At 51.5% G+C, this 26,960-nt stretch overlaps 2 protein-coding genes across 5 annotated transcripts; both read left to right on the forward strand.

The window, feature by feature from the left end:
• The first annotated feature begins 1,250 nt into the window (after positions 1-1,250).
• Positions 1,251-14,681, forward strand: LRRC15 (leucine rich repeat containing 15). Its single transcript, XM_082625817.1, has 2 exons — positions 1,251-1,329; positions 9,069-14,681. The coding sequence occupies exon 2, from the start codon at positions 9,074-9,076 to the stop codon at positions 10,808-10,810; it is 1,737 nt and encodes a 578-aa protein (XP_082481943.1). The 5' UTR covers positions 1,251-1,329; positions 9,069-9,073; the 3' UTR covers positions 10,811-14,681.
• Positions 14,682-15,750: 1,069 nt separating this feature from the next.
• On the forward strand, positions 15,751-25,970 carry CPN2 (carboxypeptidase N subunit 2). Of its 4 annotated transcripts, none has more exons than XM_082625968.1 (2): positions 15,751-15,821; positions 22,892-25,970. In XM_082625968.1, the coding sequence occupies exon 2, from the start codon at positions 23,997-23,999 to the stop codon at positions 25,638-25,640; it is 1,644 nt and encodes a 547-aa protein (XP_082482094.1). In that variant the 5' UTR covers positions 15,751-15,821; positions 22,892-23,996; the 3' UTR covers positions 25,641-25,970. The 4 variants fall into 4 exon arrangements, with proteins under 4 accessions (XP_082482094.1, XP_082482093.1, XP_082482096.1 ...); XM_082625967.1 differs by having other exon boundaries at positions 23,988-25,970; XM_082625970.1 differs by lacking the exon at positions 15,751-15,821 and having other exon boundaries at positions 20,769-22,984; positions 23,988-25,970.
• The last annotated feature ends 990 nt before the right edge of the window (positions 25,971-26,960 follow it).

The following is a 26,960-nucleotide window of genomic DNA, read 5'->3' on the forward strand; positions in this document are numbered from 1 at the left end:
CCCCCTCCAAGTACCCTGCCCCTTTTGGGCCAGCATCACTTAATGGACAGGGTACTTTTTGTTTCTGCCTCTGAATCATGGGGCCACGGTGAGGAGGAATGTGGCATGATTCAGGCTGAAGGGCTTGACCATGGCAAGCTTCCCAAATGACTATTTCAGTAATAACACTACGCACTTTATGTTTTCCTTTCATCACAGCTCTCAAAGCACAGTGCAAACATTAATTAAGGCTTTCAGCATGCCGTGAGGCACTATGTGTAAATATTACTCTTCCCACTTGGCTGAGAGGGTAAACTGAGCCAGGGGAGGGCAGGTGGCTTAATCCAGTGTGGCTCATTCCTTGTTGAGGCTCCACCTTGGAGAAATTTGGGTTTAACAGCCTCCCTGCCCCTCCAACTATGACTTCTTTCTCTCCTTCCCAGGCCCTCTTGGTGATACCATGAGTAGAAATGCTTTCTTATTTCCCACTGGGGCAGCGACGACAGCTCCAATGCAGAGGCGCAGGGCATAGGGAGCTCCTCATTTAGATATATCCCTTCACTGCCATGTGTCACCACTTCTGGGAGGCGGCAGCGAGGGGACAGAGGATGATGTCAGAAGGCAATCGAAACATTGTTTTTACGGACTTCCCTGGCAGTCCAGTGGTTAAGACTCCAGGCTTCCTCTGGAGGGGGCACAGTTTCGATCCCTGGTGGTGGAGCTAAGATCCCACATGCCCCGTGGCACGGCCAAAAAATTTAAAAAAATAAAAATAAAATAAAAGAAACATTGCTTTTAGGAGGGACACTGGGGGCAACTTTATCTTTCCTCGGAAGTTTTTCCAAAACCTTAACAACAGGTAAATCGGCTTAAGCAAATAAGAGGGTTCCTTGTATTGTTCCTGCAAATGTTCTGTAAATTTCAAATTACTTCCGAATAGAAAGTTTAAAAGGAAAAGAACGGATGTCTTTTCTAGAACCGCAGCGGCCAATGCAGCAGAGAGAGTCCAAAAGAAACACTGGAGGAAAAGAGACAAGAGGAAAATGTGTTCTTAAAAAAGAAAAAAAAATCCAAAAAACTGGCAGCAGGAAACCCCTTCCGCTGAGCGCACAGGCTTGCCTCCTTGGGTGACGCCGCACCTCTGTCCTCACACGTCGGGGCGCTGCAGTGGCGCGCGTGCCCCTCCCCGCCACCGCGCCGACACTGCCCCTGGCGGTGACTCACGCCGGGCATCCTTTAAATACGGGGAGGGCCCGGCGAGCCGCACTCATGCAGCAGCCGTGAGCCGTCCCACGTCCTCCTCTCTGGCTCCCTCTGGTTGACGGCTGCCGGGAGGGCGCTGACTTGCTGGTAAGTAGGAGGGCTGGCCTCCTGCCTCCTCCCTCCCTCCCACCGGCCTGGAAGGACCCGGCTAGCCTCCCCCTCCTTTTTTGCTGACCCCGCTCCCCCCGGGAAGAGCGTCCAGAAGGGGCAGGGCTGGCGCGGTGCCTAGGGATGCTTTCAGAACGCGGCCGGTGGAGCCTGCGCTGGAGGGGCACGTGGCCGAACTCACGCTACCCAGGTGCCTGGGGCCACAGCCCCTCTCTGCGGATCCCTGACCAGCCTCTTCCTCTTTTTGTCCTGACCCGTCCTGGATGTCGACCTGGGACGCTGAGAAGATGTTTTAGACCGGCAAAAAGTTGACTTTGAAAGTTGACTTTCGAATGCTCACACCAGTTACCCATCGAGTTTACCTCTTTCGGGATACTAGCTCCACTGGGAGAAGAGTTTCTCTTTTTAAGATCCAGGTTATTTGAACCCAAGTCCTCTTCCCCAGCACTTACTATGGTGGCCACCAGCGGCCTGTCCTGTATTTGGGTCTGTTGCGGACCAATGCGGGTATCCCAAGTGACAGAGCTGTCCTCTTTTCATAGACTGACTTCCAGTTGCTACAAAAGTGGCTTCAGCAGATGTGCTGGCGCCTGGTTTGGATTTCCAATTTGGAATTCAGCTGTGGGCTCAGGGTTGTTCCAGATTCTAAGCTTGTGTGTGGCTTAGGCGACTTCATTCTGGCAGCTTTCTCCTCTTGCCTTGGCCACTAATGGCTTTGGGTAGGGAGAGTCAGGGCTGGAGATGGATTTGTGATGAGGCTCGTTTGCATTGAAAATTGTGACTGTTGTACCTTTACCAGATTCTCTGCTCAAATGTAGAGGCAAGAGCGGGGCCAAGGAACCACCTGTGGAAAACCAGAACTTTTCTAGAGCTTCCCACCGTGCCAAGTGTGAGAGAGCCAGTCTACCTCCAGGGCCAAATGTGTGACCTCAGGGCAGGTTGCGACTCTCTCTTGGATGACACGCACTCAGACTGAAGGTGCTAGATGCCTGTCTGTCACGCTCTGGCTTCTCCTTTAGGATTATATCACCATATCAACCAGTGTTGGTGCCACTGGCTCTGTAATTTAGAAATTCTCTAATGACTGTCACTTCTTATACTCTGGATCGATTGAACATCTGGGGTATATTCAGGGCCAGACAGTCCTATTTGCCTGTGGTCTTGAGTCAGCTGGGCGGGCTCTGCAGGGATGAGACAAGCATGTGAGAGAGGTCGGGGTGCGGGGAAGGGTTCTGAACAGACCCTGCAGAAAGTCAGGGCACGGAAGGCTCTCCCAGGGCTGGGGACACTACCTGGGCTTGCTCAGTAAATGGGGGGGTGGGGCGCTGCCAGTGGAAATAGAACCAGATGTGGAGAAATAAGGAGAGCTGGGAGAGAAGCTGTTCCAGCTCGGTCCTGCCAGCAAACACTCCCAGGGCTGTGACTACACGTGGCAGTTTGCCTCCCTAAATCCTGACCGCGAAAGACTGCCTGCAGCTTCTGGTTTCACTGCCTCCCTGGGCTTTGGGGACACAGGATTTAGAAACTTCTGTCAAGATGCTTTGATGAGGGGCTGATCCATTTTATCTAAGTTGGGCCCCCCAGGTGTTACCCTGAGAAGGGGGCTGTAGCCCATGGCTTTTCAAATAAAAGCCCCAAGTGGAAGCGTCTCCCTGCTCGGCTGGCAAGTTTGTCAGTATGTCCTGCCACTTCTGCCAAGCTAATTACAGCCCTGCTCTGGCCTCTGCCAGAAGCCCTACCTCCCCTAACCCCAGGGCTGGAAAGGACTAATTTCCTCGTACTCATTTCCTTTTCTAAACAAATGGACTGAACTTTGACCTTGATGGGCCATGAGAGATGGGGTCAGTGATTGAGCCAGGTGGAGGATGAGGGTGTGGCTGCTCTTCCCTTGGGGCTCCAGGATGTGTTTGGGGTGGAGGCCTGAACCGGGCTGTGTGTTGAGACGATGGGATCACCCCCTTCTGGCTGAACAACCTCTTCTGTTCTTCCATCCACTCCTCCAAGCCACTCAGGTGAAACTGAGCAAACACGAGCATCAGGACAGCCTTGAGGAAGAACATCCCTCAAACCATGCAGCCTGGGAGTTGGGAGAGGCACTTGACCTTGACTAATCATGCTGGGCGGCTGGAGGGTGGATTGTAGATGAGCCTGAGATCATTTTCCAATGGGGGGAGAGAAGCCACCTCTTCCCCGCATCCAGGCACAGCTGGACACGTGGTTGATGAGGTCCTAGAGCCTCATAAGGTTCAGGGGGGTCACCAAGCTCTATGGTTCGGTAGAGCCCTGATCTGGGTGTCTGGAATCTTCCACTGACTGTGTGAGCCCAGGCAAGGCCCCTCCTCCCTCTGGGCCCGTTAGTTTTCCCATCTACAAAATGACCAGATGGTTTGACCAGATGGGCTCAAAAGGCCTTGGCATCTCTGATGCCCTGGGCTCTAAGTGCTGCTTCTGGGAGCAGCCTCTACTGCTGGGTTCAACTTAGCACAGACCCCAGATTTCTGACAGGGACGGAGAAAGGGCCACTGAAGGAAATATGGACAGAGGGGGCTGGACCCTGTCTATGGCCCGACCTTCAGCCTCCCCAATCCAGGGTTCAATCTCTCTGTCTTGGTAGTAAATGACATAGGTCAGGAGCATGGAGTCCCAGCTGGTCTAGGCCTCAAGTGGTGATTCCGAGTGTGGGCTGTGGACTCCTGCATCAGAATCACTTGGGGAGTTTGTTAAATGTGCAGGGTCCCCAGACCTAGGGATCAGGAACTCTGTGGGTGGTGCCTCCAGAGATTCTGATTTTACTCAGCTTTGGGCCCAGAACATGCCTAAGTGCTTCACATGCATTAACTCGTGTGATCCTCATCACTGCAGTGCCGTGAGTTCAGTTCTATTAAGCGAGTTTCCCAGGCACTTCCAGGCGACATTTATGTACTGATCTGGGGAACACAGTGGTTACCCCCTTCAAGCAAGACGGGGAGGTCAAGATACAGTGAGCCTCTCATTCAGACAGTGGCTTCAGACCCACTCGACCGTGCAGAGAGGAGCGGCTTGATTGGCGCTGATGCCGGCTGTGTACAGGGGAGACAACACAGCCCCATGCCTGGCATCTCCCTCGGTGGACGGGGCAACATCTCAATGCTGATGAGGCCATGTTTTGGGAGATCTCTGTGCGGGGAGGGCACAGGCCAGGGAGGGAGATTTCCTGTCTGGGCCTCAGTATCCCCAGGTGCGCTGGGAGGGGGGCCTCCCTAAGGCCCCCCTCTCAGCTCCCTGATCCATGAAATGGCTCTTGGCCATGTGAAGATGCGCCAGTTAACAAGTGGGATTGCCCTGCCTGGAAAACTTTGGAAGCAAGGTGGGCCTGAAAAGATGGATACAATGTCCTCAAGCCTCCATGTGAAGGTGGCACTGATGGTGGTTCCACGTGACCTATAGGGGATGGTGGGAATGACGGGGCTTCAGACCAAATCTCCTTTCTGTCTCCGGTAAGATGTCAGAGCTGCCAAAGGCCCCTGGGAGTCTTTACAGTAGGGGAAACTGAGGTCTGGAGAATTTACCTAAACTCACACTCCAACTTAGAGTTAAGACAGAGTATCACATCCGTCTCCGAGGTTCTTTCCAAAAGCTTTGCTCCATGGCATTGAAATAAGAAGGCGTCTCCTCCCAGGCAACCTCGAGTTTCGGGAATGTGATGATGGTATTAAACCCCAAAGTCCCAACCCACCAACCAACAAAGCTCAGGGCTTCAAGGCTAATTATGTGTTTGCCCATGAGTCATAGAGGCTGTTTTTGCTAAAAAGACCAGAGCCAGAGTGCCTGGTCCAAGCACTTCCATTCCTGGGGAGGGACCACGTCAGAGTGCCCAGGTGAGCTGTCTGTCTGTCTTTCTGTGCGTCTGCGGGCTCAGTGAATTCCCTGGGCCAGCGACAGACGCCAGGCTGCTCCCCCTCCCAAGACAGGGGCTGGACCAAGTCGCTGCAGTGACTAAGGACGCGTTTGGCTGCCTGGAGGAGGAGGGTGTAATTAGGGCAGCTTTGTGGGTCTTTAACTGTCATGGCTGCCAAGCAGCACAGGGCAGCGTGGACTATTAGTCCACTGTGTGCTGGGCTCCTGAGGGCCTCAGGCTTCCGTGGACGCCGGCCACACTTGCTGGAAATCCAAGGGCCCGGCTGGTTGTCCAGCCTGCTCCTGCGGCCCCTCCCTCCCCTGAGGGCTCTGCAGCTGGGTTTGGGGTAGGCTCCCTGGAGGTCCTTTGCAGCAGTCAGTGCCAGCCGTGGTGGTGGTAACAAGTGCTGGAAAGTAGGAAAGCAGTGCATGTGCTGCTGGAGTGGGCTCTGCAGACACGAGGATTCATAAAAGGGAAAATCTGGAAATTCTTGCAATATTCGTTAAGCTGAGTGTGGTTCGTTTTAAACAACAGTGGCTCTGTTCCCATAAGGGAGTTGTTCCCATAAGGGAGTTATCTTTTTCCTCCTCTTCCCAAGCCATGAGGCACCACCCCTGGCCGTGGACCCTTCCTGGGGCTGGCTTGATGCCCCCTCCCCAGCTGGGGAGTGCAAACTCACAGAGGTCTGAGATGGGTCTTCAGAGGGTTCCTTGGCGCACACCTTCATTTATAGATGGGGAAACTAGACAGAGACTGCCCTGGGCTTTCCAGGTTATGGGCACTTTAATTTAGTCCCTAATACTTGGGCTACAACACCATTTTGAAGCATCCTGGGCATAGGAGTATACATAGAAATTAAGTGCTAGATGGTTCATCACCAGGAGTGATGCTTCACCTTTTGTAAGTCAGTCCAGGGGGTAGATCTCTCTCACACATATATCAAGGGGATGGGCAAATACCCACAACTGTCTGTGTGGACCCCCTGGGAGCACAGGCACAATTGGCCTGGTTGATGGATCTCATATCCTTGCCCTGGGACTCAGCCTTAGAATCCTAGAGTCTTGGTGATGGACAGCTGTCATCTAGTCCAATACTCTACGAGGTGTAGAATCTTCTCTCCAGCTTCCTTACCATGTTTCTGCTTAGTTTCTGCTTGAACACTTCCAGGGATGGGGAGCTTACTGCCTTATGAGGTTGTCCATTCTGATTCGGACAAGCTGTCTTCAGTGAAGAACTAAAATGCACGACCGCATAGCTTCTGTGTACTAGTTTCGACCTCGAGAGCCACACTAAGGCTGTTTTCTGTATCCCAGGGCAGCCCTTCACGTACACTAAGAAAGTGCTTGCAGACTCATCACATCTTCTCTTCTTTCCGCTATTCATCCACAGTTCCTTCAGTGGATGCTCAGATGTTCTGGTTTCTGCATCCCCTCACCATGCTTTTACCCTTCTCTAGAAGGCCTTCAATAGACCAGTTTGAAAAAAAAAAAAAAATAGACCAGTTTGTCTTTGGCCTTCTTGAAGTTCAGGGTGAAACTGAGAACAGCATTACAGATGTGGACTGATGAGGGCAGTGTAGAGCAAGACCATCACCTCCTTTGTTCCATACTTAATACTTCTATTAATGCAGTCTAAGATCACATTAGCTTTTGTGAGCAGTCTTCTTTCTCTGCTACCATCAATAAAAAGAACTCACATCTAAGGGTGGATGTTATGTCACTTTTTCAGTGCCTCCTTTCTAAGCTGTTCATTTTCTGCTCTCAAGTTCTGGAACCAACATTTATCTATACAAGTTCATTCTTTTAGATGTGTCCATAGCTTAATCTGGCCCCCTTCCTTTGAATCTAGACTCCATTGTCAAGTTGTTATTTTTCTTTCATTTCTCCACAGTTCTACATACTTGTTTGAGTCTTTGATGGAAAGTACAGCAGGTCAGGGCTTGGATGGGCTGTAACTAGGGCAACAATCAAGGCCTGGGTGGGTGGGGGAGGAACTTGGGTTCTGTCCTCAGAGTAAGCTTGTTGGGGGCAGGGGAGGGGTGCATTGAGTTGAGGCCAGGTTGGGAAGCCTGGATTATTCTAAGTTGTGGGCCAGACTCAGGACTCCATGAGTTCAGCGGAACAAAGAAAGGCCAGAGAAATACCTTCTCCACCCAGCCAGTTTATGCCTTATAGGCCATCATTTGAAATTCCTTCTTCTGACTCAGGACTTTTGCTCATTAAAAGGACAGGCATGCAGTAACACTCACAGTTCTCATCCAGGAATCTGGAGATGCTGGCTTTAAGCTCTGAGCCTCAGTTTCCCTGCTTCCTGCATTCCCCCAAAATGATGGGCATGCATGATCAGTAGTTCTTAACCCTTTGGGAGTTAGAGACCCCTTTGAATCTCGGATGGAAGTTACAGATGTTCTACACATACACAGAAATCCATAGTCCCTTGACTAAGAATGCCAAGATTAAAAGCACCTTGAGGCCTTCCTGCCTCCAAGAGTCTACAAGGGCCATGTTGTAGGGGAGCTTGGCACTTGCTCACACGTTTGCACAGAACACCCTCACAGCCTTTCTTCAATTTGCTCCTTACGTTGGCCTCAGGACGGGGCAGAGGTTATCACTCTCACCTAACAGATGAGGAAGCTGAGCCTGGAGGCCTCAAGCTTCATTCAAGTCAAACAGCTAATGTGTGGTCCTTAAATATTCATGTAGGGCCCAGTTCCCCTGCCCCCCATCTCCACTTTCTATTTGTATGGACCTGATCTCAAACACCAAACGTTCCATGACTTTGACTCCATTCCCAGATCAGCACCATGTCTGCGGGAGCGTCTGGGCCTACCAACTTTCAGCTCAAAGGACATCCTAAGTTTTCCGGGACTTACTCAAGGCCACCCAATGTTTCTTCTGGAAACTGGGACTGGCACCCAGAAGGCAGACCCCAGACATCGGCCGACCCACAGCAGCCCCTTCCAGAGAGACAGGAAGTGGTGTGGATAGTTTCCTTTTATTGGGAAGGTGGTTTGGATTAAACCTAGACGAAGCCCCTGTGATAGGGTTAACACAGGGGCAGGTTGGTGGTGGCGGTGATGGGGCAGTGCTGGCCGGTGTGCGGCGGGGCCCAGGGAGATGGAAGGTTGAGCTTCCCTGCAGTCTTTTCCAACAGATCGCAGTGTGGTGCTGCTCTGCTGGCTGCTGCTGCCCCTCCCCGCAGGTGTTCATGTCTGTGGCCTCAGCATCTTCCCCCAGGTTCAGGCCCTGTTTATTTGCTGTCGTTTCCTATCTGTTCCTCCTGAGGAAGCCACGTTCAACTAGCAAGTCCAGGTGCTCTGAGAGACACAGAGATGGATAAGATACTGCTCCTGACTTAAGGAACTCATAGGGACGGGACACGAACATCCCTGCTCTTGCAAAGCCTATTGACTAGGGAAGGAGACAGGCGGGGACACAGTGAATGCCATGTGTGGCTGCAATGCTATGGCCTGCTTCCGTTAGGCCATCATGGAAGTTGGGAAAATCACCTGCACAGGAGGGCAACTAAAGCTGACTCGTGGAATCCTGGAAAGCTTCCTAGGGGTGACTGCCTGTGAGCTAGACTTAGAAGTGTGGGGAAGATTTGGATGAGGATGAAGAGTCCTCCAAGTGGGGAGAATTGCTTGGGCAAAGGCATGGAAATAGGAAGGCCTGGGGGAACACGAAGAGGCTGCAGACCAGACCACAGGTAGCATGAGATGGGTACGTGGTGATGGGTTTCAAAGGCAAGCCAGTGTTTGGCACCCAAGGTTGACGTCGGCTTAAAAACAGCTGAAGCATCAGTGAGGCAGTCCTGACTTGTGCCCTTTCTCTCCTTGCAGAGGCCATGCCACTGAAACATTTTCTCCTTTTGCTGGTGGGCTGCCAAGCCTGGGCTGTGGGCTGGGCCTACCATGGCTGCCCTAGAGAGTGCACCTGCTCCAGGGCCTCCCAGGTGGAGTGCACGGGGGCGCGCATCATGGTGGTACCCACCCCGCTGCCCTGGAATGCCATGAGCCTGCAGATCCTCAACACGCACATCACCGAACTCAACGAATCCCCGTTCCTCAACATATCGGCCCTGATCGCCCTGCGGATTGAGAAGAATGAGCTGTCCCGCATCGCGCCCAGTGCCTTCCGTAATCTGGGCTCTCTGCGCTACCTCAGCCTCGCCAACAACAAGCTTCAGGTTCTGCCCGTCAGCCTCTTCCAGGGCCTGGACAACCTAGAGTCGCTCCTCTTGTCCAGCAACCAGCTGGTGCAGATCCAGCCGACTCACTTCACCCACTTCAGCAACCTCAAGGAACTGCAGCTGCATGGCAACCACCTGGAATTTATCCCCGACGGCGTCTTCGACCACCTGGTGGGCCTCATCAAGCTCAATCTGGGCAAGAATAGCCTCACCCACCTCTCACCCAGGGTCTTCCAGCACCTGAGCAACCTCCAGGTCCTCCGGCTGTATGAGAACAGGATTTCAGAAATCCCCGTGGGCTGTTTCGACGGGCTTGGCAACCTCCAGGAGCTGGCCCTGCAGCAGAACCAGATTACTATGCTGTCTCCTGGCCTCTTCCACAACAACCGTAACCTCCAGAAGCTCTATCTGTCCAACAACCACATCTCCCAGCTGCCCTCCGGCATCTTCATGCAGCTGCCCCAGCTCAACCGGCTCACGCTCTTCGGGAATTCCCTGAAGGAGCTCTCTCCGGGCATCTTTGGACCCATGCACAACCTGCGTGAGCTTTGGCTCTATGACAACCACATCACCTCCCTCCCGGACAATGTCTTCAGCAGCCTCCGCCAGTTGCAGGTCCTGGTCCTCAGCCACAACCAGATCAGCCACATCTCTCCGGATGCCTTCAATGGGCTGGTGGAGATGCGGGAGCTGTCCCTCCACACCAATGTGCTGCAGGAGCTGGACGGGAGTGTCTTCCGAATGCTGGCCAATCTGCAGAACATCTCCCTGCAGAACAACCGCCTCAGACAGCTCCCGGGCAACATCTTCACCAACGCCAATGAACTCATGACCATCCAGCTGCAGAACAACCAGCTGGAGAACCTGCCCTTGGGCATCTTCGATCACCTGGGGAAGCTGTGTGAGCTGCGGCTCTACGACAACCCCTGGAGGTGTGACTCAGACATCCTTCCACTCCACAATTGGCTCCTACTCAACAAGGCCAGGCTGGGGACAAACATCCCCCCGGTGTGTTTCAGCCCAGCCAATGTCCGAGGCCAGTCCCTCATCATCATCGATGTCAACGATGTTGTCTCCAGTGTCCAGGGTCCAGTGGTCCCCGAGGTGCCCACCCACCCACAGACACCCAGCTACTCCGACACCACCTACATCTCCTCTACCACTGACTTCACCAGCACCATGCAGGACTACACCAGTCTGACCACCATCGAGACCACCGAAAGCCATGACACGGGGGGCATGACCCAGGCCCAGAGCAGGCTGGCCATTGCTGCCATTGTGATTGGCATCCTTGCCCTGGCCTGCTCCCTGGCTGCCTGCATCTGCTGTTGCTGCTGCAAGAAGAGGAGCCAGGCAGTCCTGATGCAGATGAAGGCACCCAATGAGTGTTAAGAGAGGCAGGCTGGAGACAGGGCTGGGGAACGGTGGGACCCCCAGAGGATCCAGGATTTCATCGTTCCACCTCCACCCCTGGGTCCAAAGAGCCATCCCCTGCTCCCCCTCTCTCTGGTCCCCGAGAGAAAGGTGCCCCCACCTTTTCCTGACCTGCCTGGTTCTCCTATAGAAGAGGTTCTTGCAGAGCCTTCTTACCAACAGGGAGACCTAACCCACTGTGGCAAAAACCCTGCGGTGTTCCCAATTCACATCCCTGGGCTTCTCTCAAGATAGCCCCTCCTCTAAAGCCTCATCAGCTCTCCTCCAAAAACCACCTTCCCTGTGTCTGCACCCCTGCCAACCTCTATAGATGCAATTATTACACACCTGCCACGTTGTGGCAATAGTTCTCCACTGGGACAGCCCCTTTCCCAAGTATTATGTAAGTTGATTCCCCTTCTTTGCTCCTCTTGTTTGTGACATGGCTCTACCCTGTCCCCTCAATGAAAGGTCTCCCTTCACTTCCTACTCCTGAAGGCAAGGTGACTTCTCTCCTCAAAGAAGGCTTCAAACCATTTAGCTGATGTCTTAAGAACTGCCAAGGATGCTATGAAAGCGAGAAGGGAAAAATGAGGCTGTTCAGGTCCTGGAGGCCGGACTACCATCAGCATCTCTTGTGATTTTTATCTGGAAAAGGAAGAAAGGCACCGGTGCGACAAGTTTAGCCGCTTAGAGAATGATATTTCTGAACTGCAAACTTTGCTTTGAAAATTTCAGTCCTTTAAGGAATAAAATCATGTAGAATTTCTCACCGCCCCCCCAGAAAAACTTGAAAATCAGCTTATTGGTACTGGATGGAGAAAGCAATTTGGTGCCTGGGGGTGCTTGTGTTCACCCCCAGAATTTTTCTCTTTTAACTTTTTATGGAAGTGTAATATACATACAGAAAAGCAGGAGCATGATAGTGTGTAGTTTGATGGATTTTCACAAACTTTACACACCTGTGTAATCAGCACCCAAATCAAGAAACGAGTCATCGCCAGTATCCTCCATCCTGAGCTTTTACTGGAGAAGACTGGGGCCTATGGAGGTGGCATGAACTTACCTGGGAACTGGCTTCCCACGGGTCAGGATGAGCCCCTCACTGCCCTCCCCCTGCAGCCAGCCCTTGCAAAGGCCCAGCTGCCAGGGTTGGAGGAGAAGATGTAGGTACACTCTGGCCTGGATGGGAAATTGTATTAAATCCCAGGCCTTGAAGTACCAGGCTTGGCCAGGTCAGAGGCATCTCAACTAGAGAGGCTCATGCAACCACACACCCTACCCTGCCAACAAGCTGTCTGTTGCTCATTGGAGGCTCCTCTGCCTGGGCCTTTTATGGGCATGATATGCCTATATCTGTTTTTAATTTTCACTCTCCGTTTGGGAAAGTGAAATAGCTCAGAGATGAGATCCTTTAATTGGACAGCCAAGTGTAATGGAACCCAGCAATCCCTCTGGTCGTGGTAAAATTCTCCATCGACATTACAGTCAGCTAGACACTGATCTTCAGCATTCTCATACACAGCAGGCAACATGGGTACACCGATAGGTCACCCTGGGTCAGGGCCCTCTGTGGAGCCTCTCCCCGCCTGTGGTCTGGTTACAAGAGTTGAGTTGTTTGGTCCAGAGTTGCCGTCACATGAATACCTGCCCTCACCATCCTTCCTGCTACATATATATTCACACTGGTAAAGAAAGTACACTCAAGACATGCATGTCTTTCTCTGGACAACTGGTATACCAGTTTAGAAGTAGAAACAGTGAAATGGAGAAATTCACGTATCTGTGTCTGCCCAGGAAAGAGCTGCATCCAACACTACAGGGATTTGGAAATCTGCTATCAATCCTGACGGGCCTTTACTAGTTCCCTCTGCCCCATGAGACAAATAAGAAATCCCCTTGGGCCTTAACAGCGTGATGCTGAAAGGTCCCAACAAAACGAGTGTGTAAGAACTTGTGCATTTTGTAACTTTTCACTCTCTGTCACAGGGAATCTGGGAGAGATGGGGCCTGTTAAGGCAAAAGACATAGTATCCCCAAGGTGAATCTGGGTCTCCAAAATGTTTTCAAATTATTTATAGCACCTGGCGGACATGTATCAAGGCTTGCCATGGTCCAAAAAGACATGAGTCCAGAACTTGGGGCATGGGCATCATTCCACTGATGGTGGCCTGCCATATTGATCCTGGGGCCCAAAGGGGAAGCTTGGCTTGCTCTTCTCCAGACAGGAAGCATGGTTTGGCACTGCATTCCTCAAGATGCTCCTTGTAACTAGGCTCCAATGTCTCCTTGTGCAAGGGTACAAGTGGGCCAGAGATGGCAGACAGGTGAGGAAGAAGTCCTCTTCATCCAATGTGCCCTGCCAAGCCGAACCCAGAACCCCTGGGTATTGATGGCATTGGCCATGACTTTGGAATATCTTCCTCTCTGGCCCAGGATATCACACGTGGCCTGAGGGCAGCTGTCCTCAGATGACTCCCCACAGGAGCACCCTGGGTGGGGGTGGTGGACCCTTCGCCTGACCTTCTGAGCTTGCCTGTTCCTTTCTCCCATCAGAGTGGACTGGAAGGAGCCACTGGGCCTCCTCTTCCTTGGCAGGCGTTTTGGTCCTTCTGAACCACGGTGTCTGGTCAGGGAGCTGCCAGAAAATGTGGGTGGAGTTTCCTTTCCAACAGGATGATGCATTTGCTCACTTCTTGGGGCTGGAGTGAGCTGCTTGGTCCCCCAAAAGTTGAGTTCACTTTCCCCCTTTGCTCATTGGCTTCTAGTTCCCCTTGCCAGTACTCCATTTGGAGTGGAGGGTCAATGTTGGAGGAAAGATAATAAAAGCCCATTAGAACCACTGTTTTTCAAAAATGCTTACTGTGCATGGATACCCTTCAAAGCACTTAACAGCCATTTTCTTTTTAACCCTCACAGCACCCCTGTGCATGAGTAGTCCATGTGAGAGGGTCTAAAACCACTTGTCTTCCGCAACATTATTCAATAGGCTGTGGGTTTACCTTCTCTCTTTAAGCTTTGCACAAGACCTCATGGCCTGTCCTGGGCTTTCATCGTTAAACCAAAGAAAATGGGAGTCACTGTCCTGTTGCTCCCCATACCATAGTCTTAGCCATTGGAACCTCACCTGGTACTGTGTGGATCCAATGCTTTGTGAATACAGGAAAAAAATTAAACTCATCCACCCGTTAAAGAAAAAATGGCTTCTCTCAAGGGAACTGTTGGGCTGAGTGTATATTGTTCCTCCTCGTTAGAATTTAAAGGCACAACACCCTTCTCAGAACTCTTCCTGGGAACCAATACAATTGTCACAGATGTCTGTGTAGTGCAGTGATGAGAATCATTTCCAAACTCAGGAAGCTTGTGGCGAGCAGACAGCTAGAGATAACTAGATAACTAGAGTTGCTAAAGAGACACTGGAGGTAGCCCGGCCTTTAGCTATGAATCACTCGAATTCAGCCTACAGATCCCACAGTCAGAACTGAATCGGGGCTGCTGGGGAGCCAGTGGTGGTCTTGGGGAGCAGGTCTTCGCTGTGGTTCAGAGAGGCATGGGGCAGACACTCCTCCAGGCCAAACTCCTCCCAGTGTGAGCTCTCTCCTTGACCTAAGGGGAGATTGTTCTCACAAACCTGTTGCCTTCGTGCTACCTTCAAAAGTAGATCAATTTTGCCTCACTTAAAGAATCATTGCAAATAGTCCCAGGTGCTTGGTGATGCATTTAGAGCTTTCTAGGCCCCCAAGGTTTTATAGAGTGTGAGCCCTGGTGGGCAAGGTTGGGGGTCTGTCTTTGCTGGATGCTGCTTGTAACAGATTTGGTGCGCACAATCAGCAATAAACGGTATACACAAGACACGTGTGATACTGTGGGAGCCTTGGCTAGGGGATCTCACTGTTGATTCTACACTTGTCACACGAATGCAAGGCTGACCTGGACAGCCCCCCACAGAGACCAGTTCCAGGCTGGGAAAGGTCTTTGGAAAGTGAGCGGAGACCAAAATGATGTCTATAGGTCACTGTGGCCAGAAGGGGCCTTAAGAATAGGTTCAACCCATTTTATAGATGAGGAAAGTAAGATTGAGACAGGAAATGTCCCAATCTTATTTCCCCTAGTCACCTAGTGAACTAGTGGCTGAGTTTGCAAGACAACCAGGCTTCCAGACTCCCAGGCTGGAGTTTCTTCTATGTCTCAGAAAGGCAGAGAAGTTCACTCAGCATTCATTAAAGTGCCTGCACGCATGCATGCGCGTGCGCGCGCACACACACACACACACACACACACACACACACACTCTTCACTTTGTTCTGAAGCCCCTGGATGAACACCTTCAGGGCTGTTCACTCCCTCCTCAAGCAAATGCTTTCATCCTTGGATAATCCCAGTGGTTAAAGCTTCTCTCTCCATATTGGGCCAAAATTCACCTCCCTATATCATTTCCCCCTTTTAACTCAGAAAGGGTTTACAAACTTAAATAAGCTTTAAATAAAGAAACAAACACAAAAGGACAACAAACCCACAACCCTCTTAGAATTTCTCCGGGCACTGAGAGCCCACTGGTGCATGTGGCCGGCTGCCCAGCTGCGGTCAGTCTGGCCTTGCGCTGGAGGGGATGTGAGTGCGGAGCCCTGATCCCAGTCCTCAGCCCAGAGCAACTTACTGGAAACTTTCTAGGGCCTAGTGGCTTCCCTTAGGGTCCTAAAGTTGCCAAGACCATAACCTTAGCTGGATTTTGGCCCCAATGTGGATCTGTCCATGGGAACAGTTCAGGGTCATTTTGTAATCTTCAGAGGCCTTGCCTAGATTCTCTTCTGCTGTCCTGTGACCCTGGTGACATTCCGGGAACGCTCAGGCCACGTGAGGGGAGGAACCACTGCCTGGAACTTTGATCAGCACCAGGACTGCTGGGTTCATGCTGACCACTGACCACACCAGAAGCCCTTCTGCTCCTGAGGAAGAGCCAGGGCTGGTCCCCAACCGTGAGCCCCTCGCGGTAGGTTTCCTGGGGTCACTACAGGGCTCTGGGGTCTGTGGGAACGTGGGAGGAATCTGGCCTGGGATCCCAGCTTGGGGGCAGGAGATGGGCTGGCCACTTGTCCCAGGTTTCAGAGCATGTCCCCAACTCCATGTAGGCTGCACCTTCCGTGTCCCCTTGCCTGGGCAGGAGACGCCCCTGAGGTACTCAGCCAGGGTGGTGCTGGGCTGGGGCTGCAGGCAGGTCACGGTACGGGATTCTGAGATGAAGGTGATCCAGTCCCTGGGCACAGACAACTCCTAGTGGATGGTGGGGATAAAGCAGTGTGACCACATGCCTAGGTTTTCCTGGCCCCACCCTTGTTTATGCCTGTCATCCTGGCATAATTATCAAGAGCTCTCCTTTTATTCTCAGAAGTGTCCTGGTTTCAATGATAAAGTAGGAATAAAACATGTATGTGGCTACATTTTAGCAAACATTTATTATTTGCCAGGCACTGCATTAAGTGCTTTATTATTTACTATCTAATTTAGCATATTTATCATCCAACTGAGTGCTAATTTTAACACTAAGCGATGGGGTAATAACCAGGTGTTGGGAAACTGAGGCTTAGAGAGAGAGTGACCTGCCCAATCCCACACAGCTAGTAGATAGCGGTGTCAGAATTTAAACCCAGGGTACAGCAATGACAGAGCCCTAATCCATGAAGCAGGATGAATAAGACCCCGGATACAGGCTCATGAGAGCCACAAATACATCCTGTTCAATTCGGCACCCAGGGCCTGAGCACCTCCCTGGCTCAGCCCTGGGCCAGGTGCTGGGGTGCACGGCCAGGTAAGAGATGCTGCGGTCACGGGATCGCCACCTCCCAGGGGCTCCTAGTCAGGTGGTGCAACTGACTAGAAGGCAGAGCAGAAGGACCCACACGTTCAACAGAAGACAAGTACCTGCAGGATCCAAAAGAGGCACAGTCCAGAAAGGCTTCCCAGGGGACGTGTGACTTGTGCTTGCTTGGAGGGTAGGGAGAATGGGGACAGGTAGCAACAGGGAAAGGTCAGCAAGGACATTCTAGTGGAGGGGGCTGCCTAAGAGAGGGCTAGAGGTGGGGCCCATGGGGAGGATTTGGAGAAAGGACAGTGCCCGGTTCACAACCTCCTCTTATTTCAGAATGTTAGTTCCCTTCAGGAAGCTATGATAGTGGATAAAGTTTCCTTGAGCCTCTGCAATGTAATTGCAAGGAAGGAAAGGAATCAAGGAAGCCCCTATTAGGTACTTGGAACTGTGCTGTGTGTTTTACATGATCTAAAAATTTTTTTTAATTTTTAAATTTTTTTTGGCTGCTCTGTGCAGCATGCGGGATCTTAGTTCCCTGACCAGGGATCGAACCTGTGCCCCCTGCAGTGGAAGAACAGATTCCTAACCACTGGACTGCCTGGGAATTCCCTACATTATTTTTATAATAACTTTCAACCTTATTACAACAGTGACACCTATTTATTATTTTTAAAAGTTGAAAATACATTATTAAGCCAAAGGAAAAAATTAAAATCACCTGCAATTAATTCTATTCTTCAGAGATAACCACTGCAAACATTTTGTGTACCGTCTGAAGCTCTCTAGGGGACCATCAAAGTCACTTCAGTGACATAAACTCAGGTGTGGGTTGAAAGGAGCTTATTACGAATAACAAAAGACGTTCCTCTCATCACTCAGGATATTCCAAGAGTTTCTGGAGCTCTGTGCCAGGAACCAGGAAGACCAAATATAAATTTATTATATCAGAGTATCATAAACCCACAGCCAGTTATTTCATTTAATTGCCACGATGACCCTAATGCGTGGTAATGCGGGTGTTATTATTATATTATCATGATCATTGTGATTGTTCTCAATCTACAAATGCGGAAACTGGGACTCAGAGGGATTACTTCACTGCTTGGGACGCCTTGGGCAGCAGGGTGGGGAGGGCAGGCTGGCTGGGAAGGGGGACAGGCTGGCTGGGAAGGGGGACAGGCTGGCTGGGAAGGGAGCCAGCCCAGGTCCCACTGCCTCAGCCACTTGGCTTATTTCCCTGATTGAGAGGAAAGGAGACTGGGGTCCTGGAGACTTGGATGAGGCAGTCAGGGGCTCCAGATAAGCCTTGGAAGCCCCTCTTCCTGCTTGCAGGAGCCCGAGGGGCAAAATCCAACCACGTTGGTGAGACAGATCCTGATGTGGATACCCCAGGTCCAGGGACAAGTCCCCTGGGGGTGTCGGGCCGGGCTCTGGGCTCCCGTCACCCTCTGGAAGGAGTGAGGGTTGGCTCTGTGGTGGATGACAGATGGGCTTGTGGTACACACACAAATGTGCCAATCCTAAAGTAATCTGAGAAGAGGAAAGAGTCCATTCGCAACCAGTCACCCCTCCCACCCTCCTCCACAAAAAGCCAGGCTTCCTTGGCTTGCTGGAGGCATGGAACATTTTTGTGGGCATTTGCTGGTCTCTGCGCAAATGCAGAGGTGGTTTCTCAGATGGCAAGCTGGAATCTTCTGGCTGCCGCCCCACTGTCCCCTCTGCTGAAATCCTCCACAGTACTTAGGCGGGGATGCTCCCGGTCCCCAGAGCCTGTGGTGACCTGCTCTTGAGGGTGGCTCGGGGAAGAGGCTCAAGTCCAGGGCATCCTGGCCACATCAGAATCTGAGCTCCACTAAACCAAGGACAAAACAATGACCCGTTTCCCTTGGCCAAAGAGCCAGAAAGTGCTGTAGCGAGACATCCGGCTGGCCCGTAAATGAGGTGCTTGAATGAGCTCACCAGTCTTTCCTTAGCTGACTCCTGTGGCTGCTTTACAACAGAGCTGGGGCTGGCCTGGGCTGATGTAGCTGAGTGCTCTCTGTGTACACAGCTCTGGGTTTGGAGCCTTCAACGCATTTTCTCATTCACCCCTCGGAACCACGCCTTGAGGAAGGTAGTATTGAACCTTGCTGTTTTGAAGGTGAGGAAATTGAAGCACAGAGAGGTTAAGTAATTCAGCCAAAGCCACACAGCTAGTAAGGGATGGAGACAAGATCTGAACCCAGACTGTCTGACACCACAGTGCAAACTCTTAGCCATTCTAGAGTGATGTGACAGTGAGTTGGGAGCGGAACATTTGGAAATTATCAGTGTTCCACACCCTCACTGTGACTACCATCTATCACTTCCTTTGCCCCAGTGGACTGGGACAAGAGGGTCTTGCCCTGAACTTTAGAGGCCCTGTTCTGGCTCCCCTCCCACCATGACACCCCCAAGGGGTGAGAAGTTTGCATGATCAAAGGGACATGCCCATCTGGAGGCTGTGGCCCCATCTCAAATCCTGATTCAGGTACCCAGGACCCAGGGCTTGTGTGGCATGCCTCCCGAGGTCCATCTTCTCTAGGCTGACCCTGTCACAGAAGTGCATTCCCTTAGGCTTATGAGGTGCGGGGACACAGCTGTGCGTGGGATCTCTACTCACAGTACTGGAGAGAGTCCAGTGAGAAGAAAAGGGGACAGGCGGTAGGCAAGGTCCCTTGTGTATGTTCACCTTGGGTTCTGAAAATGTGAGGATGGGTCTTCCTGTTCCAGAAGCCTTGTGGTGTCACTGCGAGCACCTTGCTGACAGCTCAGGTCATCAGGACGCATCCTAGCCCCACACTTCTTAGTCGTGTGCCCTTAGACCCGTTGCTGTAGCTCTGGGTCCCCCAGTTTCCCTGTCCTGGAAATTTCTCGATGTGCTCTGAGGATCAAGATGTAGGTGTGAGAGCTCTGGGAGCTGGCAGGTGGGTCTCGACCCCTAGCTCAGCCCCCCATATCAGAGAAGCTCCTCCCACCTCTCCCACCAACCACTGCCTGAGCCTAAGCTGATTTCTCTACACTTGATTTTCTGTGCCACTGATGCCATAGTTTTGACTCAAGTCCTGAATTCTCCAGTTACATCCCTTTGTTGGAAAATTCTAAAGTATATTATTTCTTCTTTTTTTTCTGTATAACTACAATTTTTTTATTAGTTATCTATTTTATACATATTAGTGTATATATGTAAGTCCCAATCTCCCAATTCATCCCACCACCACCCCCTGCCCCCACTTTCCCCCCTTGGTGTCCATACATTTGTTCTCTACATCTGTGTCTCTATTTCTGCCTTGCAAACCAGTTCATCTGTACCATTTTTCTAGATTCCACATATATGCATTAATATACGATATTTGTTTTTCTCTTTCTGACTTACTTCACTCTGTATGACAGTCTCTAGGTCCATCCACGTCTCTACAAATGACCCAATTTCATTCCTTTTTATGGCTGAGTAATATTCCATTGTATATATGTACCACATCTTCTTTATCCATTCGTCTGTTGATGGGCATTTAGGTTGCTTCCATGACCTGGCTATTGTAAATAGTGCTGCAATGAACATTGGGGTGCATGTGTCTTTTTGAATTATGTTTTTCTCTGTGTATATGCTGGATCATATGGTAGTTCTATTTTTAGTTTTTTAAGGACCCTCCATACTGTTCTCCATAGTGGCTGTATCAATTTATATTCCCACCAACAGTGCAAGAGGGTTCCCTTTTCTCTACGCCCTCTCCAGCATTTGTTGTTTGTAGATTTTCTGATGATGCCCATTCTAACTGGTGTGAGGTGATACCTCATGGTAGTTTTGATTAACATTTCTCTAATAATTAGTGATGTTGAGCAGCTTTTCATGTGCTGCTTGGGTATCTGTATGTCTTCTTTGGATAAATGTTTATTTAGGTCTTCTGCCCATTTTTTGATTAGGTTGTTTTTTTAATATTGAGCTCCATGAGCTGTTTATATATTTTGGAGATTAATCCTTTGTCCGTTGATTCATTTGCAAATATTTTCTCCCATTCTGAGGGTTGTCTTTTTGTCTTGTTTATAGTTTCCTTTGCTGTGCAAAAGCTTTTAAGTTTCATTAGGTCCCATTTGTTTACTTTTGTTTTTATTTCCGTTACTCTAGGAGGTGGGTCAAAGAAGATCTTGCTGTGATTTATGTCAAAGAGTGTTCTTCCTATGTTTTCCTCCAAGAGTTTTATAGTGTCTGGTCTTACATTTAGGTCTTTAATCCATTTTGAGTTTATTTTTGTGTGTGGTGTTAGGGAATGTTCTAATTTCATTCTTTTACATGTAGCTGCCCAGTTTTCCCAGCACCACTTATTGAAGAGACTGCCTTTTCTCCATTGTATATCCTTGCCTCCTGTGTCATAGATTAGTTAACCATAGGTGTGTGGGTTTATCTCTGGGCTTTCTATCCTGTTCCATTGATCTATATTTCTGTTTTTGTGCCAGTACCATATTGTCTTGATTACTGTAGCTTTGTAGTATAGTCTGCAGTCAGGGAGTCTGATTCCTCCAGCTCCATTTTTTTCCCCTAAGATTGCTTTGGCTATTTGGGGTCCTTTGTGTCTCCATGCAAATTTTAAGATGTTTGTTCTAGTTCTGTAAAAAATGCCATTGGTAATATGATAGGGATTGCATTGAATCTGTAGATTGCTTCTAAAGCATATTATTTCCAAGTGACAGTGGGTTAGAAGTTAGAGGTACAGCAGGGGCGGGTGAGGCACAGTGTCCCCATGAGGCTTTTCCTTTCACCTGCACCTCTTGCTTTGGTCCCAGCTCTCCCAGCAGGAGTGATCAAGGAAACCAGGAGATCTGGGTTCTAACCCAGTCCCCACTGCAGACACCTGGGGGCCTGGCCTCACCTTCTCAATGAGGCTGGCCAGATGGTCCCTAAGGTCCTCATGTCTCTTCTAGTGGGATTTCTTCTGGAAACTGCCTTTGAGAACCAAGGACCAAAAGGGTTAGCAGGAAGGGGACTGGCATGTTGATAATATTATGGCACTTTACAAATAGGAATTGCTCCTCTCTTACTCTCGGTGGGGGAAGGAGGAGGGAGGGCTCAAGGCCGTGCCCACGCCTGGGTACGGTCATTCACTCCGGGCTGGAATCATTCCAGGGAAGGGCGGCTCTGCCTCTCAAGCTGCTCATCTCAGCCATGGACGGTTCAGTTCAACAGACCCTATCATGAATCAACACGAGCGTAGAGAGGACCACACCCATCTTCTCTCAGAAAGGACAGCTGTGAGAACCCATCATCTGGAGGACGATGTCAGGTGCTAAGATAGAGAAACATATCAGGAGTCAGAGAAGGCTTCTGTCAGGATGCCCAGGGGTTTCGTGTAGGAGCCTAGGGACAGCCCAGGTAGCAGGTATGGGTAGGACCATGGCTATGTCATCCTTCTTCAGCCAGGCCCTCTTCTTCTTATCTGTATTTTGTGCATGCAATCTCAAGAGAATAAAGTCTCACGCTAAAGCTGAACTCTGTAATGCTGGTCTATGGGGTGGCAGGACCAGGAGGCTTGTCCTTTTCCCTAGTGTGTCCTGAGTGGCAGCAAGCGCCATCATTGTTAGAGACCTTCCCAACCATGGTATTTAATCCACCTCCTGTGGCTTACCTATGTGGCCATCAGAGGAGCCTCAAGGGAGCGGCAGCGCTTTTTCAGGAAGAAATTGTTCCTTCTCTATTGATTAGGCAGAAAAATTCCTGGAAAAACTGAGTTATTGAGTGTCTAAATGGGAAGAGGGTACAGGGGGCTTTTTGTAAGCACTGTGCTTGCACGTGGAGCCTTTTGGCTGAAGCTGAATCTTGCGATGGAGGAAGCAGCCAGCAGAGAGCAGCAGAGAGGCAGGCAGCAAAGGGTGCTTGGGGCCAAGATTCCCCAACAGGGAGCCAGCTGAGTTCTTGCTGAGGACAGGTAAATTGAGAAAAATTGCGATTATATTGCATGAGGATTTTCCCTTTCTTTCTGCCTTTCCTTCTTTCTGTCTGTCTTCTTTCTTTAAAGCTAAATATATTCTAGCTAAAGGGCATTTTGTTCTTCCTACTTTTTTGATGTTCAACTAATCTTTTCTGTAATGATGGTGGTTTGCAACCTTTAACAATGGTTAACATAGCTTATTAATTGCTCACACTATGTCAGACACTGTTCTAAGAACTTTACCTATATTTACTCATTTAATCCTCCAATTACCCCAACAAGGTTAGCACTAATATTATCGTCATTTTACAGATAAGAAAATTGAAGCACATGCCCAAGGTCACATAGCGAGAACGTGATGGAGCTGGTATTCCAACTCGTGGAACTTGAACCACTAGAAGCCATGTAAATGATGATGTGGGTGGGAGCAGTAGAGATGGGGGGGTACAGACCCCCTAATGGGACAATTAAGGCCCCGTTGACCTCGTTATGTGGGAATGTGAACCCAATGCCCCTAAATCATCCTGAAATCTGGAAACATTTAATGTGCTATTTCTCAGTTTCTACATGCTGGCTAGTGGTTCAGACATAAAAAAGACTGAGTGGTAAGTAAAATGTGCTTGTAAGCTGTGTCACCAATTCGTGACCTGTGGTAGATGCTGGCATTAAAAAAAATTTAATATGTAGTGAACTAAAAACTTGGTCCCCTTCCCTTATTTAAAACAAAAACCTACAGATCTGTGGAATCCCCTCATCTGGGACCTGCCTGTCCACACAGCGTTGGAAAGTTCCATGGGCTCCAGGCTGGTGATAGGGGTGGCAGGCAGGATGGGGAGCATTTTGGTAGCAGCACTGAAGAGAAGGCGGACACATTTCAAGATAAGAGCCCATCTTGTCCCTGTGTCTGCTCTCAGCCTCAGCGGTGCAAAGAACTGAGGGTAAGATCTCCCAATAATTAGGCTCTGCAATGTGCTGAGATGTGAAAACTCAGGAAGAGTTACGGTTAAAAAAATTTCCAACTCAGGAATAATCTGCCCATATTTTACGTATTATCTTAAAAATTCCACAGTACCCATGGTCTCCTTTTATACCCCTGTTCCATGCCTTTTGGTCTCGGCCCCACCTCTTTCTCCAATCTGGAAAGAACACGTCAAGTCCACGAGACCAGGGTCTTGGTCCTGCCCCTAACGTGCAGGGTGGGACTGTGGACTGGCCACGAGACACACTTGCTGTCAGAAGGTTAGAACTCTGGTCCTATTGACCTTGCAAGGCTGCTGTGAGGTGGTATGAAAACAACGATTAAAAACATAAACTAGCTTCCCATCTCCTGGCTCTCTGACCAGTGTGCTGGTCACCGGGCTGCCTGCCCTTGATGAAGGTGCCACTTCTGTTTTCGCTTCCCACTCAGATCTAGGAGATGCTGCCCAGAGCCTGGCTGCGCTGGGCCTGCCTCTTGCTCCTGGCCACGCCTACCCAGCCCTGTCCCAAGGGGTGTGACTGCTTCAGCCGGGAGGTGTTTTGTTCCGATGAGGAGCTGGCCACCATCCCGCTGGACATCCCGCCACACGCCACAGACATCATCTTCGTGGAGACCTCGTTCACCATGGTGGGAGCCAGGACCTTCAGTGGCAGTCCCAACCTGACCAAGGTGGTCTTCCTCAACACCCAGGTGTGCCACTTCGGGCCGGATGCCTTCGGGGGGCTGCCGGGGCTCCAGGACCTGGAGATCACTGGCGGTGCCTTCTCCAACCTCAGCACTGACATCTTCTTCAACCTGACCTCGCTGGGCAAGTTCACCCTCAACTTCAACATGCTGGAGGCTCTGCCCGAGGGCCTCTTCCAGCACATGGATGCCCTGGAGTCCCTCCATCTGCAGGGCAATCGGCTCCAGACGCTGCCCGGGAGGCTCTTCCAGCCTCTGAGACGTCTGAAGACCCTCAACCTCGCTCAGAACCTCCTGGCCCAGCTGCCCGAGGAACTGTTCGCCCCCCTCTGCAGCCTGCAGACCCTGAGGCTGAGCAACAACGCACTGGCCGGCCTGCCCCAAGGGCTGTTCAGCCACCTGCGCGGCCTGCAGGAACTCTTCCTGGATGGCAACTCCATCTCCGAGCTGCCCTCGCAAGCATTCGCGGGGCTCTCCCGCCTGGAGAAGCTATGGCTGCAGCGCAACACCATCAGCCACCTGCCCCCGTCCATCTTCTCCTCCCTGGGCAATCTGACCTTCCTGAGCTTGCAAGGCAATGCACTGCGGACGCTGCCCGCCAGCCTCTTCGCCCATTCCCCGGGCCTGGTCAGCCTGTCCCTGTCCTACAACCAGCTGGAGACCATCCCCGAGGGAGCCTTTGCCAACCTGTCCAGCCTCGGGTCCCTCACGCTCTCACACAACGCCCTCACCCATCTGCCGGCTGGCGTCTTCAGGGGCCTCGAGGGGCTGGTCAAGCTCTATCTGGGCAGCAACAACCTGACGGCCCTGCACCCAGCCCTCTTCCAGAACCTGTCCATGCTTGAGCTGCTCAGCCTCTCCAGGAACCTCCTGACCATGCTCCCCCAGGGTATCTTTGACACCAATTACAACCTGTTCAACCTGGCCCTGCACGGCAACCCCTGGCAGTGTGACTGCCACCTGGCCTATCTCTTCGGGTGGCTGCACCAGTATAGCGACTGGCTCTTCAACAGCCAGACCTACTGTGCTGGCCCCGCCTACCTGAAGGGTCAGGTGATGCCCACCCTGAGGGAGGAGCAGCTGGTGTGCCCAGTCACCCAGGACCACCTGGGCTTCCAGGCCCCGGGGCCGGAGGACAGGGAGCCAGGGGGCGGCTGGGATCTGGCCATGGAGGAGAAGGCGACCTGGGGCCGGTGCATCTACAGCACCCCCGAGGGCACCGTGGTGCTGGCTTGTGATGAGGCCCGGTGTCGCTGGCTGAACGTCCAGCTGTCTCCCAGGCAGGGCTCAGCCTCCCCGGGACTGACGTTCAATGCCAGTCAGGAGTGGGACTTGAAGTCCAGCTGTGGCTCTGTGAGGGTCACTGTGTCGATCGAGGCTCTGGCAGGGGAGCCCTAGATGCAGAGCAGATGGGCTGGGAGCCTGGGCAGACAGTCTCCGGGCCCAGCCAGGCAAGAGCTGGAGAGGGGAGCTGAAGCTTTGGTTCTTCAGATGCAAGGGATGGAGCTGCATCTCCCGGGTGGTGGAGGGGGGGCTCGACCCCCAAGTCTCCACCGCCCCCTCCTCCTTCATCCCCCCAGTCTCTGAGTCTGAGACCTAACAGGGCCTTCCTCAAGCTTTGCAAAGCATCCGTTAAAGCTGCATCGTGGTCCGGAGAATAAACTGATGCCGTTCCCCTGGTGTTTTTCTATTATTGAATACCCACCCTAATCTCATCCCCACCCTGAGATACCCTCTTACCAGTGCTCCATTTCCACAAAATGGAGGCCACCCTCTCCTGACATCCAGTTTAAGATCCAATGTCTGTTTCTATTTCTCTGCCTGGAACTGTGTTTTTTTTGTTTTGTTTTGTTTTTGCAGTACGCGGGCCTCTCACTGTTGTGACCTCTCCCGTTGCGGAGCACAGGCTCCGGACGCGCAGGCTCAGCGGCCATGGCTCACGGGCCCAGCCGCTCCACGGCATGTGGGATCCTCCTGGACCGGGGCACGAACCCGTGTCCCCTGCATCGGCAGGCGGACTCTCAACCACTGCGCCACCAGGGAAGCCCCTGTGGTTTTAATTGATAAAGACAAATAGGGGAGAGGATAAAAGCAGAGGTGACCAGAAAGACGAGGGGCGGGGGTCTGACTCCGCGTTCAGGGGACTCATGCCGTTCGTGCCCCCCTCCAGCACTTCCAGGAGAAGTCAGGCGACAGGGGCTCTGGAGGGGAAACGCTTTGCCTGTTCAGCCGATGGGATGGCTGCTCCCTGAGGAGAGGGGGGAGAAGGGAGCTGGGTGGCTGGGACCGACGTCCTTCAGTTCTAAGTGTCGGCCTCTGCGGACTGCTCACTCACTGAAATGGTCCTCTCTTGGTTCTGGGGACACCACCCTCTTACCCAAGCCCAGCTGCTCTCCCAGTTTTACCCAGTCACCTCTTGCGTGCTGGTCTCCTCGGGGCTGGCTGTCATTCAGGCTCCCTGGGTAATCCCTATGCAGGCCCCTGGGGTCAGATGCCACCTCTACGCTGATGAACTCAAATCTCCAAAAACCTGAGCCAAATCTCGGACTCACGTTTCTGGCTCCATGATGAGATATCTGCCTGCTCTGCCTGCAACCCCGTGTTTTATCATGACAGCCACAAACACGTCTAAACCAGACTCCGACCCCAGCTCCTCCTGGATCCCAGCAAATCGCCAAGCCCAGGAGCTGGGAGTGGTCTTCAATCTCTCCTCCCCTT

This window comes from Mesoplodon mirus (assembly GCF_964341445.2).
Source record: "Mesoplodon mirus genome assembly, chromosome: 6".
Lineage (NCBI taxonomy): Eukaryota > Metazoa > Chordata > Mammalia > Artiodactyla > Ziphiidae > Mesoplodon > Mesoplodon mirus.